Source organism: Podarcis raffonei, chromosome 2, assembly GCF_027172205.1.
Source record: "Podarcis raffonei isolate rPodRaf1 chromosome 2, rPodRaf1.pri, whole genome shotgun sequence".
NCBI lineage: Eukaryota > Metazoa > Chordata > Lepidosauria > Squamata > Lacertidae > Podarcis > Podarcis raffonei.
In genome coordinates, this window is record NC_070603.1 from 43820758 (window position 1) to 43841817 (window position 21060).

Sequence of the window (21060 nt, forward strand, 5' to 3'; positions counted from 1 at the left end):
CGTTTTAGGCACAGACCAAGCTGAACGAGTCGAGCCAGAAGCTGGACCTTTTGCGGCACTCCCTGGAGCAGCGTCTAGCTGAGCTGCCTCAAGATCACCCAAAGGGCTGCCTCATCAAGGAAGAGCTCATCCTGGCATCCTCCCCGGCCTTCAGTGCCCGTAATACCACTTCCTACCAGCACAACCAATACAACACCCTCTCAAAGCCATCTCCACTCACAGGTAACTATGGACTTAGATTTGTTTGGGGTGCCTTCAAAGCCCTCGCAGCTCACCTTTGCTATTTTTTGGTGGGGTTTTCAGCACTGTCCACTCCCTAAATGCCCCAGGGCTGTCCATAGTTAGCACCTCTCTAATTTGCTCAAGACTCCTTCCTCGCCTCACTCTCTCCTTTCCTATACCTTAGTAGTGGGAGAACCCTTGCTCTCTCAAACCCTTAAGAAGGCTCCAGGGAGTTGCTCTGCTTTGAATGCTGCTGAGCAGGGCCTGCTGGACCTTCCCCTTTGAGTTGTTGTCTCTCTTGTTGATAGGGATGCTGGAAGTGCAGTTGTTGGGCTGCAGTGAGCTGTTGGAATATGTCCCAGGACGCACCCGTGGCTCCACCGTCTCCCTGCCGTGCAACAGCCCTGGTGAAGCGCGGCCATCTTTCATGAGCCGCAGTGGGCGAGGCCTGTACAGCCGAAGCGGCAGCGTAAGCGGCAGGACCACCATCAAATCAGAAGATAATAGCAGTGAGTAATGTGGGGGCGGGGCGAGTTGGCAGGCTCTAAACTGGGCAAAGGGTCAACTGGAAGAAGGGAGACCTTCTAGCACAACTAGTTCTACATGGGGGGTCTGTGGTCCCTGTTTTTCTCTCAGCGGTTCAGTCAACATCACGTGGAATCCTTCTACTCTGTTTTTTCTCATTCATCTCTAATTTAAGAGATTTTATTTTTATTTTTTAAATTGTCCAGTAGCACCTTAGAGACCAACTAAGTTTGTTCTTCCTATAAGCTTTTGTGTGCATGCACACTTCTTCAGATACACTCATAAGAGATTTTGTTCGCTCTGCCATCATCTGCTGAAGAATGTCAACAGTAAGTTGGGTATCTGAAGACGCATTTCTTTTCTCTGCTGTCCTTTTCCTGGTACCTGACATGCTGAGTGTTGGGACACACACCCTGTTTCCTGCTTCACTTTTTAAGAGTTAACACTTCTGAACTTGTTCCCCTTTCTTACTTGCTGTCTGTCGCTTTTCCAGCTTATTGGTACTCTTCCTCTTGCAGATGAGGTGAGTGCTGTGCTGAAGCTGGATAATGTAGTTGTTGGCCAGACGGCCTGGAAACCCAGCGGCCTACAAGCCTGGAATCAGACTTTTGCAGTGGAGCTGGAGAGGGTATGTGGAAAGATGCATCCTTCCATGATGTTCCTGGTTGGGTCACAGGGGGTCACCAGTTTTATAATGGAAAGAAGACCCCTGTGTTTGCTATCCTTTTGGGAAAGGAATGGAGGGTGGCAATCATATTCATACCCACTTAATTTGCTGTTGGCCCCCTCTTCTCAAATGTCAAATTATAACTTTGTGGAGGAATGAGAGAGTTTATCAGGACTCATACACTGATATGAAAGAGGAATTTTGTTCATTTGTGCATCTCAAGGACATAGCAAGGGTCAGTAAGATTCTTTGGTCTTTGTACTCATCAAGCAGTAGACTGGTCAGCTATAGCTCTGGCACCTTTTGTGTCGTATTGCTAAATTGTGCTTCATACAGAGAAAGGTGGTGAAGGTGTGTTGTCCCCCAGTGTCAGTTTTGATTGAGCCTTGGTATGGCAGTTGTGGGTACAATGTAGAGTCAAAGCCAATAAGCTGCTGCCTTTTTTTAAAAAAAAATGGATTATTTCCCTTCCTCTCAGGCACGAGAACTCGAGATTGGTGTGTACTGGCGTGACTACCGCAGTCTCTGTGCCCTGAAATACCTGAAGCTGGAGGATTTCCTTGACAACCAGCGCCATGAAATCCACCTGGAGTTGGAGCCACAGGGCATTCTCTTGGCAGAGGTAATAAAAAAGAGCCACACTGGGCAGAACTGGGATCTGAACATCTAGAGATCCAGCAAGTCAGATTTCTTAGCAGAATACTCTTAGATAACATGGGAAATGCCAAAACACAAGAGTTATCTGATAATAGCAGAAGAAATACAACCCCATTTTCGCTATCATTTTTGTGAATATTAAGAAAGTCCTCAAAATAATTCCTATTATTATTATTCCTTCTATAGAGTCTAAGCATTTGTCCAGTGTACTGCTAACATGCAGCCCTTTGTAAAAGTGGAAGTTTCCTATAAGCAACAATACATTCTCCCTATATTGGCAGAAATAACCCGTGCTTTGTTAATCTCTGTTTTTTATATATTCTCCTGGGAATTTCCCCTGTTTGGTATTTAATCATATCTTCCAGAATATTTTTCTCAAGTGAACATGGGTGTCACTGTTTCACATTGCTGGATTGCAACCAGCACAACCTACAACAAAAGCACCACTTTGAGAAAATACATTTAGCATGTGTACGGTTACTGTGAACATGCACAAAGAAATCCACCTGGAAAGGCTTTGTTCTTTTTCTGAAGCATTGCATCTCATTTGGATGCTAAAATATGGAATATTCGTTACAGGGACAATCAACAGACTGCTATCTCTTTCAGTGCCAATTCAATTCCTGTGGGATAGTTTCCTCCCACAAAGATTTCATGTTGAGAAAAAGAAGTCAAAACACCCCCAGCTTCTGTTTTGTCTCATTTTGACAGGATGAAAGAATGATCTCCAAACCATTTATTCCAGCCTGGAAACAGTGTTGGTGAACCCTGAATTAGTATGGCGTTAGCAAGGAGATAGATGTTGCCTCTCTATAGGTTTTCGGTGCACTGCCAAAACCCTTTTTATTTCAGTGAGCTGTCAGTTTGGTTTAATGCTTTTAGCTCCTTGCTTTTAAACTTGTTTTGACCTGCTCTTAATTATATGGTGCTGTTCTTCATAATCATCAGATTGTCTCCATTGTATTTGTTTTGATATGTTATTAGTAACTTTGTGAGCCACTTTGAATTTATTTGTAAAGAAAATCAGGGTAGAAATTTATAAATACAGTGGTACCTCGGGTTAAGTACTTAATTCATTCTGGAGGTCTGTTCTTAACCTGAAACTGTTCTTAACCTGAACTTTAGCTAATGGGGCCTCCTGCTGCCGCCACACTGCTGGAGCATGATTTCTGTTCTCATTCTGAAGCAAAGTTCTTAACCCGAGGTACTATTTCTGGGTTAGCAGAGTCTGTAATCTGAAGCGTATGTAACCTGAAGCGTATGTAACCCGAGGTACCACTGTAAAACGAATGTTGTAGGGATCTAAGGCCTTACACTCTTACACTGGTACTTATGGAGCTCTGATTTTTCTGACAGTGCTTGGCTGTCCCTGTTTTCATCCTCATGACAGGGCTGGGCAGTGGGGAAAGATTTAAGTTTCCCACTGTGATGGTAAAGAAGCTGAGGCTGGTGACAAGACTCTTGGGCTGGGGTATTGTTTAGATCAGAGCTTTCCAAACTGTGTATCGCAACATGTTAATATTTCGGCTGCAATCTGTCGGTGTGTCACATCAATGCTCCCCACGCCCCTCCTGGGGCTGGAAATGGGTTTGTTTAACCTTTGGTTTGCTAGTAAAACTGAATTACTGTGTCACGAAATGATGCATGTCTAAAGAGTGCATCACTGAAATGGAAAGTTTGGAAAGCTCTGGTTTAGATGGTTTTGTGTTATTGATAATATTTTTTCATATATTTTTAGATCTTAACTATGATTTATGTGGAAATGGTTCAGTTTGGTTGTGTTCTTTCTGATGAGTTTTATTTATTGCTTAGGACTACTTTTGTTATGTTTGTAATTCTGCAAATGTTTTCATGTTGTAAGCCACTTTGAGCATGGTTTTTACTATGCAAAGGTGGCATACAAATAAAATGATGATGGTGATGATGATTTGCACGGATCACCTGATCTGAGTGTGCACGCCTCTGTCCGCCTGCATGTATGTGGTGTACATATGTGTGTTCAGGAGTGTGGGAAGGCCACACCCAGCGCTGGCCTAGCAGCCCCTGGAGTGGTTGCCCTGGGGCTGAGAAAGGCTAAGCCCCTCCCTCCTGCTCCAAGGTGGAGATGTCTTCTATCCCATTCTATGTGGGTGTGCTTTATAACCTACCCATACGGCCTCAGCCTTGAGGCTCTTTTTGCAGTAGTGTTCATAGCAGAAATTATCGCCCAGTGTGCAAACTCACCCTTGACTAGCTTATGTCATTTTCCCCTGCTGCAGGTTACCTTTTTCAACCCTGTCATTGAGCGCATACCCAAGCTCCAGCGGCAGAAGAAGATCTTCTCCAAGCAGCAAGGTAAGGGTTGGGTGGAAACGCCAAAAGGGCAGGCAGCATCTTCGCAACCCTAGCCTTGCCTGGTTTTCTTAGGTGCTTTCTTAACACACATTGTAGAATGATTGATTGAATCACGCATCCTTCTGCCAACAGCTTAGCTCACAGGTAGCCATTGTTGTGCCCTCCAGGTGAATGATGGGAGTTGTAGTCCAGCAGCAGCACATTGGGTAACCCTGGGTTAGTTTGGGAGAAGAAAACAAGCTGTGTTGCTGACTGTGTACAGTGGTATCCACCTAAGGAATCCTATCAGCGCAAGCCTTGTGTGAGGGCTTCCACAACGTGGCCTTCCCCTCCTATCCTCCCCTGGCACCCCCTGAAATTGACTTGTGGGGTTTCTCTTCTCCCCCCCCCCAAAAAAAAAACAGTGCATGGGGGAAGGAGGAAAGGGAGATCATTCTGACTGGCAAGCTGCAGTGTTTGCACTGGCAGGATGTGCACCATAGTGCAACATTGAACTCCACCCACTGTGTCATAATTTAGTGACAGGTAGGTGCAATCAGAGTTCCTTGTGGGGTATTGTCAGGAGTGGAAGTTTGATATGACATATTATTTAAGAAGGAATGTGCAAGTTGCTCTTACTGGCACTTGGAAATGGGGATGGGTCTAGTCAGAAATCCTTCAACACTTCAGGAAAAAACTCCCTTGCACAACTAGGTCAGAAAAGGGTTGGAACCCCCATCGTCTTATAAGTCTTAGGAACTATCATTTAATACTGCACTTCATGTAAATGTTTCTTTCCATAAGCTGATCACATCATCCTGGTAGCATTATGTCCACTTACGTGTATGTGGTCTCAATGAAGGGTGGTCTTCCTTCTTCATGGGTACAGGCACTACAGGGAAAGAGAATGATACTGGTAACACTTAGAGTGTGTGTGTGTGTGTGTGTGTGTGTGTGGTATAGTTCAAGGGTTAAAAGCGCTTCACTGCAATATCTTAGTAATCCTTACAACAGACCCGTAAGAGAGGACAGTGGCACTCTTGTATGGCATAGGGCTGGAGATGAGAGGATAGTGGCTTTCTTAAGGCCGCATAATAAGCTTGCAGCTAACGTGAGATTTGAACCAGATATGTCGCTGCTCACTTTCAGCCTGTAGGCTACACCAGCTCTCAAAATAGCTGTGTTATCACATACACAATATGCTTAGATTTGGAAGGTATTAACCACAGGTCTTTCGGGAGAGTGAAGCGTTTCATGACTACATCGTTAAAGCACTTGCATTAATGAAGGCAGGCGTGAGGACCCACCTTCACTATAAAATGAAGTATTTTGTACATTTCAGTCATCGTCACTAATTGCTTGTGACTGAAGATTCTTGACTTGCTGGCTTAATGCTATTTATTTATAAAAATTTCTTTTCCCACCTTTCACCATGTGATTCCAGAGCTGGTTACAACAAGATGATGCACAATTATAAAGACAAATAAAACTGTTGGGGGTCATATAAAACAAGTAAAGCCATACCAAATGGCTAGAACCTGGGGCCACCCAGAGAATCTGATTGATTCAGAAGAGAACAGATTTCTTCATTACACATTGTTAACCTGTGGATGCATTTCCATAGGATATGGTGGTCGCTTTGAAAGGGAATTAGCCTTGTCCTCAGTTTGTTTGGCAGTCATCTGCTACTAGGTAAGGGACCCCTGACCATTAGGTCCAGTCGTGGCCGACTCTGGGGTTGCGGCGCTCATATCACTTTATTGGCCGAGGGAGCCAGCATACAGCTTCCGGGTCATGTGGCCAGCATGTCTAAGCTGCTTCTGGTGAACCAGAGCAGTGCACGGAAGCGCTGTTTACCTTCCCGCCAGAGCGGTACCTATTTATCTACTTGCACTTTGATGTGCTTTCGAACTGCTAGGTTGGCAGGAGCAGGGACCGAGCAACAGGAGCTCACCCCGTCGCGAAGATTCAAACCATCGACCTTCTGATCGGCAAATCCTAGGCTCTGTGGTTTAACCCACAGCGCCACCCATGTCCCCAGCTCCTACTAGATGATGCCTTATATGCTGCCCCCAGGTTCAGAGCCAGAGCCAGAATGCCAGTTGTGAAAACAGCAGTGGAAGAAGGCGATTGTCCTCATGCACTGCATATGGGCTTTCCTGGGGTTCGCTGGTTGGGCTGTGTTAGAAACAGAAGGCTTGCTTTGATGCAGCAGCACTCTCAGGGTTTATGGTCTGACATTTCTCCCCAAGGGAAAGCTTTCCTGCGTGCCCGCCAGATGAACATTGATATTGCCACTTGGGTGCGACTCCTGCGGCGCATCATCCCCACGGCCAACACCACAGGCACTTACAGCCCTTCAACGCAGATGACCCCAACATCTGGCTCCGAAAGCAGGCACAGCCTCAACTCTGGGTAGGTGCCTACTAGACTGGGTGGGTAAGCAGCCTGTGCAACAGGGAAACACAAGTTCTTTTATATTGTGGCTCTCTTTTTTTCTTTGGTTGCTAGGGTCAAGGCAGGCATAGGCAAACTCTGGCCCTCCAGATGTTTTGGCACTACAATTCCCATCATCCCTAGCTAACAGGACCAGTGGCCCAGGGATGATGGGAATTGTAGTCTCAAAACATCTGGAGGGCTGGAGTTTGCCTATTCCTGGGTTAAGGAAAGAAGGGGATTTGAGGGGAAACAATATGTTTGAAGGGGCAATGTTGAGGTACCCTATTCTCGGTTGGGCATTAGGGTACCACTAGGTGGGTGTTGTCTAGGATTATAAGAATATCACGATTGTGCTTGCTCTCATTTGTGGCTGTGCCATAGCCATGCAGGTTTCTAGACCCCTTGACAACTTCCTTCCAGGGCCCAGTTCACAAAGCAATCAGAGCTCCCCCCCCCAATAAGCATGTGCCTTTCTCCAAGACACAGAGATGTTCTCCTGCAGGTCTAGCTCTTGCCTAGGCTACCTAGACTGCTGCCAGTGTGATGCTGAGGCCTGGAGGCAGTGATCTGGGTGCTGCTTGCCTCCATTTCTTACTCAACTGCAACCCCATGATGTTATTGCCTGGGATTCTCCAGAGTGGCATTTTCTCCTTTTCTCCAGGGACATTGCCATTGAGAAGCTGAGCTTGGATGGGGACAGAATTCAAATTGAGCAGGTGGGCCAGGATGACAGTGAGCTTCCTGGGAAGGTCTTGTTGGTAAGTGTCTGTGTTCTTCCCCTCTTTCATCTGTCTGCCTGGAAGTTGCTCCCTTGTCTGCTCCTCTGAACAGCAGTGAGTTGCCTGAATCTGCCATTTGCAGATGCCTCTAATTTGTTTGTGTGCTTGTCTCTTCAGACCTCACAAGTTGGGGAGGAGATTCCCTTCCAGGTGGAGCTGGGCCCAGGAGGGGAGGCAAGAGGATCTGATGGTGCTTTCCACAGGTAGGGGACAATCATTATTCCCCCTCCCACTCCTCATGCACCCCCTATATGCAGATCCTTGCTCACCTTCTATGTCATATACACACTTCAATTGCACCGCACCTCCTTACCATGTTCCAACCCTGCCTCCTAAAGTGGCTAACCTCAGTCTATAGTGCAATGAAAGCTTAGTTGTGGCGCATCCCTTGCACGGGTTCCAACATTTCTTGACCTCTTATTTCCAGCAGTTACTTCGGTTTGGGAGATAGCAAACATAATATATTGTTGTCTGGGGTGCTTGCCTGGAATGTGCACATGCAGATTTCACAAACCACTGAAGTTTTAAGTGTAACACCATTGATAACATATGTCTTGCTTCCCTACCACCTTTCATAGTGCCCAAAGTGTGGTGTTCCCTGTTGCAGAAACAGGGGATTCTCACATGAGCTGACATTCATAGGCCCAAGTGTGGAGAAGCTCATTGTGTATGTGTGTGTGTGGTTTTTTGGGGTGGGGGAGAGAGGTGGGGGGACAGCTTTCTCCAACTTGTTCTTTTTATCTCACAGCAGCCACCTGAGAAAAATGCCTCTAGCATTGGATGACTTCCGATTTGTCGCTGTGCTGGGGCGTGGCCACTTTGGCAAAGTGAGTATTCTAATAATTCCTCCTCAATACTTCTAGCTATCTTATATTCCTCCAAGAGGTGCATCTGCTTCCCCCCCATCCTGAGAGGCATAAGGCCATCTGCTAGTGGGTGACTAGGGTCTGGAACCCTGGCTCCTCACTTCTTCTGCTTGAACCTCTCCTGATGTCCTAGTTTGCCTCTTCAGTGTCAGAGAAATGTTAGATGCTAGTTTAGTCGCTGATCTATTCTGCCTTTCTTGTGTTCGCCTTGGGCGTAGGTGCTGCTGTCTGAATTGCACCGCACAGGGGAGCTATTTGCTATTAAAGCCTTGAAGAAGGGTGACATCGTTGCAAGGGATGAGGTGGAGAGGTGAGTCTGTTCCAGCAGCCAAGGAAAGGCATGGTGGCAGGGGGGCTGGAGGGCATCTCTGGGCATTTTTAATATGATTTTGGTGTCATAATAGTGCTAGTTTGGGATAAGACCTGAGTCTCCATCCCCATACTAGGCTCTGTTCCTGTTGCCTTGGCAGAAAGATTATGTGTGTATGCAAGAGAAATGGTATTTGTATGCAGGAGCTGAAAAAGCACGTTACTTCTCATGAGGAGCCATGGGCTCATGCAGCTCCCAAGGTCCCCCAAAGGGGAGGAGGGAGCAGTTCTAGCCAGTTAAATGCCATTACTCCAAAGGTGCTGTAACCTCCCATGCTGTGTCTGTCTCTTTGATCACTCCCATGGGAATACTTTATCCCACATGTGCCTGCCTCAAGTAGCATCAAGGCTCCCCACACCCCACTATACATAAGGGTAAAATGCATGTATGCATTGAATTGTGTGGGAGTGGGAGCTGGGAGGGAGGCAGTTCCGATGTGGTAGATCTCTGCCTTCACAGCTCTGTGTCTTCTCAGTGAGACAGCCATGCATGCATGTGGATGCACACACACACAAGCAGTGACAAATGCACAAATTGCAACTGTGAAGGCAACAGCCTGTTTTTAGAGTGCCAGGCAATGTGTGCTTGTCACCCTCCTGACATGGTTTCTCTCCCCCCCCCCCTTCCCTACTAGCCTGATGTGCGAGAAGAGGATCTTTGAGATCGTGACCCATGCACGACACCCCTTCCTAGTGAACCTCTTCGCCTGTTTCCAGACACCCCAGCATGTCTGCTTTGTCATGGAGTACACAGCAGGCGGAGACCTCATGATGCACATCCACACAGATGTATTCACAGAGCCACGTGCCACGTGAGTTATGGGTCAGGGAGAGGGAGCCACAGGGCAGGCAATGGAAAGGGGCTAGAGGCGCCTAAAAGCATCTTGCCCATTGCTGTTTTGGGGTCACTTGCTCTCTTGCCAGCACACTGAGAGCCAATTAGGCAGGGATGCAGTGGGTGGCGAGTCTGCCTTTCCAGGCCTATTTACTTTGCCTGTTTCTGCACACTTCTCTTCTTGAAGCCTTCATGCATTTAGTTAGTCCCTGCTGACTAACCAGAGAAGGGCTGGTCATGGTCTCTCCCTCTCTTGCCCTCTGTAGGTTTTATGCTGCTTGCGTTGTGCTGGGGCTGCAGTTTCTTCACGACCACAAAATTGTATACAGGTAGGTAACGCCATGAGGGCCACCATTCTGGTAAATTCCTCCCCTCCCAGAGTCTCTTCTGCACTCTTCCGTGTTGTCTTTTTGCTCTGTGCTGCTTGATATGTGTTATAGCGTAGCAGGGTGTTGTTCATCTGCCTATGCACAGTGGGATAATCGTGGTGTCTCCTGCCAAACAAAGAGCTGTGCAATACTATACAGGATTCCTGTGTTACAGTGCAACTTCAGTTAACCCTGTAGCTCCCTTCAGTGAGGTTGGCTAATAGTTTCTGCAGAATGCAGTGGTTCTCTCTGCCTAAAATTCTCTTGCCCTGCAGGGATCTGAAGCTGGATAACTTACTGCTGGACACAGAGGGTTTTGTGAAGATTGCAGACTTCGGCCTCTGCAAAGAAGGTGATTGTCTGGGGTGAGATGGATACCTCCACGGTAGGCATAGGATCCTCTAAACTGGGGGTAGTGAACCCACAGCCTGCAGGCTGTAAGATATTTTAATGGCCACAGACCTTTTTCCACCCCCACCCCCCTGCCCGACATTTGACATTTTCAGGATTTTCCAGAATTTGTTAAAGCACTTTTTTCCAGAATTTTGCAGATTTACCTTGTGGCCTTGCTTGGATGCATAGTTATTGCACTTAATTATTTTTTAAGCCTTTGCAGTCCTTAAACATCACTAAAACTCCTTAGACAGAGTGATTCTGCAGCTCTCAGTAACTTTTGTCCCAGGCACTTCCTGTAGCTTCACGCTGACACCTAATGAAGAGATATAATCTCTGCTAAGGAACTCGAGAGCAGCCAAAGCTTGAAGCTGCAGAATGCATATCTTTTCATTGGTGCCAAGCTGCAGGAAGTGCAGTAGCACTTCTTCCCTCGCCCCTGCATTGATTCCTCTTTTTATAGTATACTGGGGCGGGGGGAGAGAGGAGAGATACATTTGTATCTGCCAGCCTGTCCCCCCTTCAACTGAGTGTGTGCGTGCCTGCTTTGTTGTGTGTGTGTGTGTGCGCGCGCCCCCCCCCCAACTGTGTGTGTGTGCAGGCTGCTTTTCATCTTCTCTCCACACTCCCGGGACTGTATGCACTATGTGCTCCATGGGTGTGCACATGCGTCCGAATGTGTGTTCATGCTGGCTTGCAGCCCTTGGCCCTCAACCTGAAAAATGTTGACCGCTCCTGCTCTAAATCAAAATGCAAACGAAGTACAGCCTTGTAGAAATGATGCCAGACTAAAACAACTGCCCTGGTAGGCACTAAACTAATCTACAATGATCCCCAAAAGACCTGGTTGGTGGGGAGCATGCAGAGGGGAGGAATGGTCTGTTTTGCTTAAGCTTTCTTAGCCCAGTTCTCCACTGTAATGTGAAATCCTCCAAATGTGCTTCATCTATCCCTTATTTCAAAAGTACCCCTCAAATGTTTCCAGATGTTTGTCCCTCCCTGGCAGGCACTTTGCAGAGGGCTGTCGGTGAGGGAACGTGTTAATAACCACTTTCTTTTGCTCTGCCAGGGATGGGCTACGCTGACCGCACCAGCACCTTCTGTGGGACTCCAGAGTTCTTGGCTCCTGAGGTGTTGACAGACACATCATACACAAGAGCCGTTGACTGGTGGGGCTTGGGGGTCCTTATCTACGAGATGCTTGTAGGGGAGGTGAGTCCCACCTGTTTGACTGAGGAAAACAGTGAGTGCAAGAGACCAGGTTTCATTATTGGCAATGAAGCATAGGATTGTGTGTGTGTGTGTGTGTGTGTGTGTGTGTGTGTGTGTAGGTTTGGGGGCTGAGGGGTTGCGCACACACAGAGAGAGAGAGAGCGTGCAGAAGAACTTGGATGTTTTGGGTGACATATGATCATTGGCCCATCTTGCTCAGTAATTGCCATGGCTGCCCAGGAGTCTCTCCAAGTCCAACCTGGCTAGGTCAGGCATTTAAACCGTTGCAAAGCAAGATATTCTCCCACTGAACTGCAGCCGTTCCCAAGGAGGGATATTAAAGAGGCCTCGTTCTCCACGAGAGCCTAGGAAGAGCAAGGCTGGAAGTTCTGTGGGCTAGCACTGACTTGAGAAGAGTTTCCTATACAAGGCCATGTGAGCCACCTAGGTGCTTTATTCTCACTGGGGCATGGGGGGTGGTCCAGCACAGATGAAAGCAAGGGTGTCCTGGAGTTCATCCTAAGGGATGCCCAGAGGAACAGATCATCAATGATACCCTTCATCCACTGATCCGGCCTCGATTGACTTTGTAGTCCCCATTCCCTGGAGATGACGAAGAGGAAGTATTTGACAGCATCGTCAATGATGAAGTGCGCTACCCCCGTTTCCTTTCCTCGGAGGCCATCGGCATCATGCGCCGGGTGAGTCTAGGGGCTCCCCCCCCCCAGTCTGGGCTGGAGGCTTGCCAGAGTCAAAAAGGGTTGGGGGTAGTTCCTACTTAAGGGAGCATAGGCTGTAGAGAACAAGGGGAGGGTTTGGGGGCCTTGAGCACAGTGGAGCACCATTCTTTTGCAAATTCCTTCAACCCACCCCAGGCCTGATTATGGACCGAGCATGAGCCAAATAGAGCACACTCTTCTCCGTCGCCCCAGGCTTTGGGAGAGACTGTGGAGGGTAGGAATAGGTTAACAGCAGCTTTGCTTGCTCACAGGGAAGCCTGGTGCTGATGATCTCTCTCTCTCTCTTTCTGTCTCCGCTCAGCTGTTGCGGCGAAACCCAGAACGTCGCTTGGGCTCTAGTGAGCGAGATGCTGAGGACGTGAAGAAGCAGCCATTCTTCAGGGTCAGTTTCTGTCTGTCTTTCTGCTTCTCCCAGATTCCTCCTTCAGGGTAATGCTGAGAGAGCCTCTGCCCCGGCTTCTTGGAATCTAAAATGCACCCACTGTGGGCCCGGCCTTCATTGGGACTATGCGGCAGCCTAATATTACAGCCGGGATGGTACTTTTGTGATTACCCCACTTCTTCCAGAGGAGCAACCGTGTTAATCTGTCACAGAAAAAGAGCAAGACTTGTGGGTCCTTTTCTGAAAGGCTCAAGCAAATTTATTGTGGAGTTTTGTCTCCATGCATCTGATGAAGATCACTCAGGTCCTCAAAAGCTGTGATAAACATGTTCATCTGCAAAAGGGGCCGCATAGCCATCTCTCTTTCTCATGCGTTTGTGGTGACCTTGTCTTTGTCCCCAAGACTCAAGTCTGGCTCTTGTCATGTTAGAGCTGTAAAGGATTATGGATACATTATCCCATTATGTAAAACACTCAAAACACATGCTGTGTAAATGAAAAACTCCCAGCATTGTTAGCTAGCGGTTTTCCTGTCTCAAACCTGTACCAGGGAAGAAGCTGCTCCTTTCTCTGCATGCACAACAGCATTCCCTAGTGGTGTGCAATGGAGCAGCATGGAGCATGCACCATTTGGAAAGAGTGCCCCAGGCCTCATCCACACTACACATTTAAAGCAGTATCATACCACTTTTTTTTCCTTTAGAAAGTTGTTATTGTACTTCACCAGATCTTAACCTTTTACAGTATAAGTCTTCAATCCAATCGTAGAAGAGAGCCACTTTTTTATTTTCCCAGTTCATTAGTATCGGTCTTTTTGCCGTGGTAAGGGCACGGAGAGTCCACTCATATTGTCCTTTTGTAAGGTTCCATGTGCTGGGCATATAATTCAAAAGGATATTTTGCTCTGTAAATGTAAGGCCGTTCCGTACAGTTCTGTTGATAGTTTCAGTTACCTTCTGCCAAAAATATTTCAATATAGGACACTTGAAAACAATATGTTTTACAGAAGCATTATCCCTATTGAATCCCCAACAGTTAGATACCTTAGATAGCCCTTTTTTTAACAAACATAATGGGGTCCAGTATATTCTAAATAATATTTTTTTAAAAATAATATTTATTAAAGTTTAAAAGATTACAGAAAGAAAAAGCAAAAAACACCATTTTAAACAAAAACAATACAACACATCACAATAAAGAAAAAACAAGAATGAGAAAAAGAAATTAAAAAAAAAATCCATTAAAAAAGCAGGAAAAAAATACAGCAAATCTTCCCATAACTTATCTTTCATTAGCTTATTTCCTTGACCTCCTCACACCTCCCTTTTTTGTATTCTAGTTCAATTATCTGTTTCAGCAAATCCTTTCCATCTTTTCAAATTTTTGTCCTGTAATTTATCTTAATATAATGTAACTTTACTTTCCCTCCTTTCACCAATTAACAGTCAGTTTTTCCCAAATCCTTTATAGCTTTTCTGCTAAAGCCGCATAACATCATTCCAACATCCTTCTAACATTCATTAATTTTACAATGTTTCTGTAAATAGTCTTTAAATTTCTTCCAATCTTATTCCACCGACTCTTCTCCCTGGTCTCGGATTCTGCCAGTCATTTCCGCCAGTTCCATGTAGTCCATCACCTTCATCTGCCATTCTTCCAAAGTGGGTAGATCTTGTGTTTTCCAGTACTTTGCAATAAGTATTCTTGCTGCTGTTGTGGCATACGTAAAAAAAGTTCTATCCTTCTTTGGCACCAATTGGCCGACCATGCCCAGGAGAAAGGCCTCTGGTTTCTTCAGGAAGGTATATTTAAATACCTTTTTCATTTCATTATAGATCATCTCCCAGAAAGTCTTAATCCTTGGGCATGTCCGCCAAAGGTGAAAGAATGTACCTTCATAAATAATATTTTTTGTTGTAGGAGCCGCAATTTAAGGTCCAGAGACACCCTTGTTATAGCACTTAAAACAGTTTCCCACTTTGTGGTTGAAACTGAGATCTCTCATTCTATATTCATTCCTCCCTCAATCCCTGTATATCAAATTGGTAACAAAGATTTATATATGTTGATGACTGGTTTTTGTACGTCTTTAAACAGTCATGGCTCCTCAGGGAAGTGGAGTCTCTTAAGGGTCCTGAGAGTTGCTAGGAGACCCCCTCAAAAGATCTACAGTTTCCAGAATAGTCCAACAATCAGTCTCTCTTCCCAGTGAACTCTGGGAATGGTAGCTCTGTGAGGGGAACAGGGGTCACCTAACAGCTCTCAGAACCCTTAACAAACTATAGCTCCCACAATTATTTGGGAATAACCGAAGCAGTATGGTACTGCTTTAAATGTGTGCTGGTCTATATTGCTGCTCCTACTGCATTGTCTGCTGCATCATCCCAGTACCATGCAGCTTCTCTCACAGCCCTCCATGGGATATTTATCAAAAGTCCCTGATGGTTCTCTCTCTCTCTTATCTCCACAGAGCATAGACTGGGAAGCCCTGCTGGCCCGCAAGATCAAGCCACCATTTGTGCCAGTAGTCAAGGGCCGCGAAGACATCAGCAACTTTGACGAGGAGTTCACAGCTGAAGCGGCTATGCTGACGCCGCCCCGTGAATCACGGCCCCTCACCCAAAAGGAGCAGGATGCCTTCAAGGACTTTGACTATGTTTCCAATGCCTGCTAGCTCTAGGAGTTGGGGGGCAAGGAGATTCCCACCCCCAAAGAAGAAGAAAAACACCACCACTGCCAGCCCTGTATGGGGCAGGGCTCTGCTCCACCAGTGACTCGAGACGCTTGCTAGCCCTGCTGTTAGCTCCGCGAGTGGAGCTGGGACAGCCCAGCAGCACTGCCAACCTCATGGGTGTAGAGTTAACGTTCACCGACATATGCCAGCTCTGAGCCTAGACCGCGAAAGCCCCAGAAGTACTTCTGCACCCTTCAGGACACAGTATCATTCATGCAGACACTCGGACACTGGCTAGCTCTAGGGGAGGGGCAGAGAAAGAGATAGAAAGAAAGACGGCCAAGCCCAATAGAACAGACGCTGTTGGCCCCGAGACTTGGGCAGCGGAGTCTCTGCGATAGCATGTGCTTATCCACTGATTCCCAAACTGCCTGCAAAAATGAGCAAATAGGCTTTCCCACGAATAGAAATCCATAGGTGTTGGAGCCACAGAAGCCAAAAGGCCTTTCCCTGACCTAACAAATGCCTGAGATTTTTCCCCTTCCTTTAAAAAAAAAAAAAGATATGGCTTGTCCTTCTGGTGTTTTTGTTGAAACCCAATGTTTTGAACTCCTAACCCAGAAGGGGAAACCTTCTTTGTCCTGTTTTGCACCACTGTCTTGCATCTTTTCTCTAAAAATGTACTGTAAAGGTTTGGTTGTTCAAACTTCAGTGGTAGACAAATTCCCCTTGGCTTTATAATGGAACCGGCTCTGAATGTGTAAGCTTTTGGGAGGAAAGCTTGCCTGCTTTGGCCCCCCAGATTCTCTCCAGTTCATAACATTGGCACATGTGTGCTGACAGCACAACACATAGGTGCATTGTTATATTGCCCTTGCTGGGAATCATAGAATGGTTTCACCTGCCCCAGTGCCAGCCATGGCAGAAATTCAAGCACACAAACATGCCCTGAACAAACTCACCTGAGGCCAAGGGAGGGTTTTAAGTCAAGATATGCAGGGGGGGGGGAGAGCCTTCTAACGTGCTTGCAAGAAACAGTCAGGATCATTGATTGACCCAGGTAGAGGTCACACTTGCCAAACGAAAGGCTGCTTGGTTGGGTGGGCTTGGTCACGTAGATTACAGCAATCAACGAGAGCTTGTTTCATCATGAAGTAGCAGTTAACATTAAATAACTTCTGTGCCTACTAAACAGCAGCTGACTTCTGGCACTTCTTCTGCCGACTGCTGGCCATGCACACTCAAGAGTCCTGTTTAACATAACAAAGCTGGAGAGGAACTTCTCAGGAGGAAACAACACTTGATTCATAATACAGCCAAGTATTGCAAGCTAGACAGAATAGTTCACTGAGCCCGGATAATAATGAATTTCAGCAACATTTATTAATTCAAATCTACCACTTGGAAATCACCACCATGTCTTAACATTTTGTTGTTTCCGTCGCGTGTCCCAGCTTTTGCAGCGACATCTGCTAGCTGCCATGCTAAGGAAGCACATCTCACGTAGGAATAGGTGATGGTTTGGGAACTCCATCCCCATATTCCGCTCCTGGTTTGCTTTTTATTTTGGAGGGTAGCTTTCTAAAAAAACCAAAACCCTCCCCTTTTCAGTGCTGACAACATCCTCCTTGCCCTGCTCTGCTAGGGAGAAATTAGCTCACAGAAGTGTGAGTAAGGGGTTCTAACCTGGGCTTGAGCTTTGGCAGTTCAGAGATTTGTTGAGAAAGGGGCAATGTGCACCTATAGGGAAGAGTTTGAGAACAGCCGTTGCTGGTGTAAGTGTGGCTCTGCCTGGGCCCCAAGCAAATTCTCTTACGAGTGCAAGAAGTTTGATGGAGGCAACATCTCCCCATTAACGGTCCTTGATGGAAATATCCTGAGCATAAATGCTGCAGAGTTACGTTGCTCCTTTCTCCTTTGGAGAAATCTGTCCTGAGTACTGTTTGTTCATTTCCTACGAATGTTCCTGAGATTCATTATATATAGATAGATATTACATATTTTAAAAAATACTGGCAAACTCTTGCCTGGTGCTGTGAGCTGCATTCAAGATAAATGCTCTGTGGCTCATATCACATGACCGCTATGATACCCTTTTATATGTGATCAGTTTGGTGTAGCTACTATTACCTGGTTCTCTACTTCGGTTTTTAACGTTGATTAGCAACCCTTCCCCAACCTGGTGCTCTCCCAGTGTTTTGGATCACAACTCACATTGGCCTCCTCTAATACAGGTTGGCTTGGCCTGTTGGGAGTTGTTGTCGGAAAAAACATGGAAGCCATCAGGTTGTGGAAGACAGATTTAGAAGTTTCACTCTGCCCATAAACCTATGTGAAAAGAATGAGGAAACACACCTTTTTTACTACAGTACTCTCAGCAGTTTCATGTATCAAAGGGTTATTGAGATCACTGAACACAGATTAGTTACTCTTTGAGTATGCATTCTTAAAAAGGCAAATTTATTTCTGTCTTTTTGGCCAGGAGGTTATAGCGGACCTCTCCTCTTCTAGTGTATCAGCACAAGGGCTCAGGGCCTCCTTACGCCTTCAGAACAGGGCAGTTTCCTGAACATACTTGCAGTCTCCTACTTACTTTCAGGGGATGTTCCTCTTATTTGCAGTCTTCCCCTATTTCAACTTCAGCTTTTACCAGGCTCATGCAATTCTGTTTTGAGACCAAAACACAGGAGTTGGGGGCTATTTGAAGAAAGAACTGAAGGTCCCGTCCCACAGGGGTTGGAGGGAGAGAATTCCAGCTTTGCCTCTTAAAGGGGGGGTACCAAAGGTTTTGTAAAGGTTGCTGCCGCAGGAGAACTGGGGCCAGGGTTTTGTCTAGCATTTTGTATGGGGAAGAAATTGCTCTGCCACTTAGTCTCTCCTGAACTGAAGCATATGTGGCTTCTTGAAGCAGCTTGGAGTTTGTTTTCTTCTTCATTCTTTTTTGGCCCTTGTATGTATATTGGATTCATGCTGGTTGATCTCCTTTCCTTTTAACACAATCGACAAATTTGAGCCTCCTTGTCTTGAATTGCAGTGCAACCTGCTTTAAAGTCAGGGCTTTTTGTTCTGTCCTAGATTTGGGAGGGCTTGCTTTTAAGGCTTCTGTGTTTCAGCCTGTACTCTGGAAAGAGAGTAGTAGCTTCTGTTCCCAGATACACTGTTAACTTCCTCTGTGCCTCTTTGCTTGCATTGCCTCTTACATCTTTCACAGGGCTACGTCCAAACTTTAGTAGCTGTATGGATTTTGTGCTAGGAGACACCGTCATGCTGTGGACTTGAAACTCTGTCTTGCCTACTGAGTCTCCTACCTTACTGTAACTACCTCTGTTGCCTGTCCAGAATCGCACTTTGGCCACAAAATGCTGTCTGGATCTTTCACTTACCTGCTTATATAAAGCTTGAGTTTTAAAGTGTAGACTTAGTCCTTAACATATTGGAGGCTATCTGACCAAAAGCCTTGCAAGTGAGCAGAGCTCTCCTTCGGGCAAAAGGCAGGACTCAGTTCTGTTTCCAGCCCTTCCATGAATTGGATCCAAGGTCTCTTGGGTTCCGTTCTTAACTCTAACACTGACTTTGTGGGTAAATTTTGGCAGAAGAGGGGTAGCTAATGTGGGGGTGGTGGAGGAGGCTCTGATAGATAGTGTGCAATATTTGGATATAGAGCACCATGATTCCCAAGTCTTAAAACTATAGGCTGGAAAGGGGGAGAGTGTTGCAGTAAGCACAGATAGCGTGTTCTGCAGTAAAGCAGTGAAACATTGGGGCAGTCTGGATTTTGGGGCTGTGTTGGCAAGCTTCAAATTTGATTCTGGACACAGACTCCAGCACATTAAAACCTCAGCTTTCATTTTCCTAAAATGAAGTTTCTAATTCTTAATGTCACAGTTATGCTCTTGAAAGCATGTCCGTAATGTCTTACAGAAATCTCAGAAGCCAAAGGAGAAGCGAAAGATTTTTAGTAACCCAGGCTTCAGTTTTTTGCATAGCTCTCTTTGCCTGTTCAAAGCAAGTAAATACATGCAAATCTGTGTACTTTGTATGATCTATACAGCTCACAGAATTCAGGTTATCTTGGTGCAGAATCTTGATTTTAAGCACAGGCTCCACCCACATAACCCTGGCTTAGTTTACTGTGGAGGGAGACCGAGAGTGCAGCAGGGGCAGAAAGTTCCACATTCTGTTGCTCGTTAGTGGGGACATTTTGGGGGGTGATGGTGGGGAAGTTGAAAGAATGGATGCAGAATGCTGATTCCTCAGGGTCAACTTCCTTCTGATTTTAAACCCTCTTGCCCCCTGCTGGGCTCAACTCTGTGTCCACTTTGTTTGGCTTACTCCACTATAGAGGAGAAATTAAAAAGATTGCATCCTATGATTGCTTCCATCTTCAGTCATCCTACCATGCAAGATATGCTCTCAGCAGCCTTTGGTTCCTCACTGGACCTTTAGCACCCTATTATTCTCGCAAATAGCATAATCAGATACCAGAACAGTCACTAGCATGCTATCAGGAAGTTGGGAGTAGAGTTGAATGAAAGGGAATCTTGATGAAGTTGATTGTGTTCACCTTCCCGTCTCTGGCTACAAATGTGCTTGATCTGTGTACCTGGTTTATAATGCAAAGGGGCAGCCGGGATGACTTAGAGTCTTGTAGCAGGTGACTTTATGGTGATAGGCTAGTGTACAATTGCTTTATGCTATTGGCCTGTATTTCCTTTCATGTAAACTGTCCTTTTACTATTGGAGTTAACAGAACTAAATCAAACGAGTCTGCTTTTTCCCTACTAAACAATGCTACCTTATTCTAATGGCTGAAGCTAATTTTTCCAAAGTGTCACTAAGATAACATGGATTGCCATCTCTGTGGACATCATTCCTCTGTATAGCATTCCTCCCAAGGTGGACAGCTTCATCTGCAACCTCTTGCTGGTACAGAACATTTCTCTGTAAAGTGTAGGGAATTAGCTAAAGCAATCAAGCAAAATAGCACACGTAGCCATTTCCTGTCACAGGTGGTTAGAAAGCCCCTTCTTCCCATGTGCCTCGGCTAAAGCACCTCCTTCCCTGTCCACCGCTGTACATCTGTGTGATATTGAAGTTGCCACTTTGAAAAAATGTTTTCAGACCAATTTCATACCTGCTCACTCTGGTCTCCTTCCTAATGTGCTGTATTCTGTATACAGCTTGAGCTGTAGGATGATGGAAATTCACCGTTAGATTAAACTCATTTGAATCAATGAAGAGGTTGATGCCTAATCTTTAAAGACTTTGTCCATGTTGCAGGTCTATAAATTATTAAACCCTCCTGCTGTGATACTTCTGTTGCACGGCACACATCATGTTTTGGTAGTTATCAGCAATGGGTGTCCAGAAATTTCTTTGCGTCCTCTTTTCCTTTTTGCATATGACTTACTAAAGGAAAAACACAGAATTTATCAATGGCTTAATGCCCCAGCTAATCCATGCTGGGCCACCATTTGGAGTGAGTCATAAATAGCTTGAACTGGTTGTGTCAATAAGACAGTCGCTACTGGTATGGCGGCTTGCAAGAAAGGGCAGTACTTTTCACCTGTAAGAGCTGCATAGAGGGAATTTCAGCAGGTGTGCTACATCCCTGTTAGC

The 21060-nt window shown here is 45.9% G+C and overlaps 1 protein-coding gene across 3 annotated transcripts in view; it reads left to right on the forward strand.

Annotated features, from left to right (window-relative positions):
• The window catches only part of PKN1 (protein kinase N1), a 64617-nt gene extending 43942 nt beyond the window's left edge, over positions 1–20675 (forward strand). For 2 of the 3 annotated variants that reach the window (XM_053376316.1, XM_053376314.1), the window contains exons 6-22: positions 9–222; positions 531–731; positions 1266–1375; positions 1893–2036; positions 4330–4405; positions 6637–6799; positions 7485–7581; positions 7720–7805; positions 8351–8429; positions 8687–8778; positions 9473–9649; positions 9939–10001; positions 10316–10392; positions 11503–11645; positions 12239–12346; positions 12687–12767; positions 15238–20675. In XM_053376316.1, the coding sequence (XP_053232291.1) occupies positions 9–222; positions 531–731; positions 1266–1375; positions 1893–2036; positions 4330–4405; positions 6637–6799; positions 7485–7581; positions 7720–7805; positions 8351–8429; positions 8687–8778; positions 9473–9649; positions 9939–10001; positions 10316–10392; positions 11503–11645; positions 12239–12346; positions 12687–12767; positions 15238–15441 (2115 nt within the window). In that variant the 3' untranslated portion in view covers positions 15442–20675. The remainder of the gene's footprint in view (positions 1–8; positions 223–530; positions 732–1265; positions 1376–1892; positions 2037–4329; positions 4406–6636; positions 6800–7484; positions 7582–7719; positions 7806–8350; positions 8430–8686; positions 8779–9472; positions 9650–9938; positions 10002–10315; positions 10393–11502; positions 11646–12238; positions 12347–12686; positions 12768–15237) is intronic. The other variant, XM_053376315.1, reaches the window with a different exon arrangement.
• Positions 20676–21060: the final 385 nt, after the last annotated feature.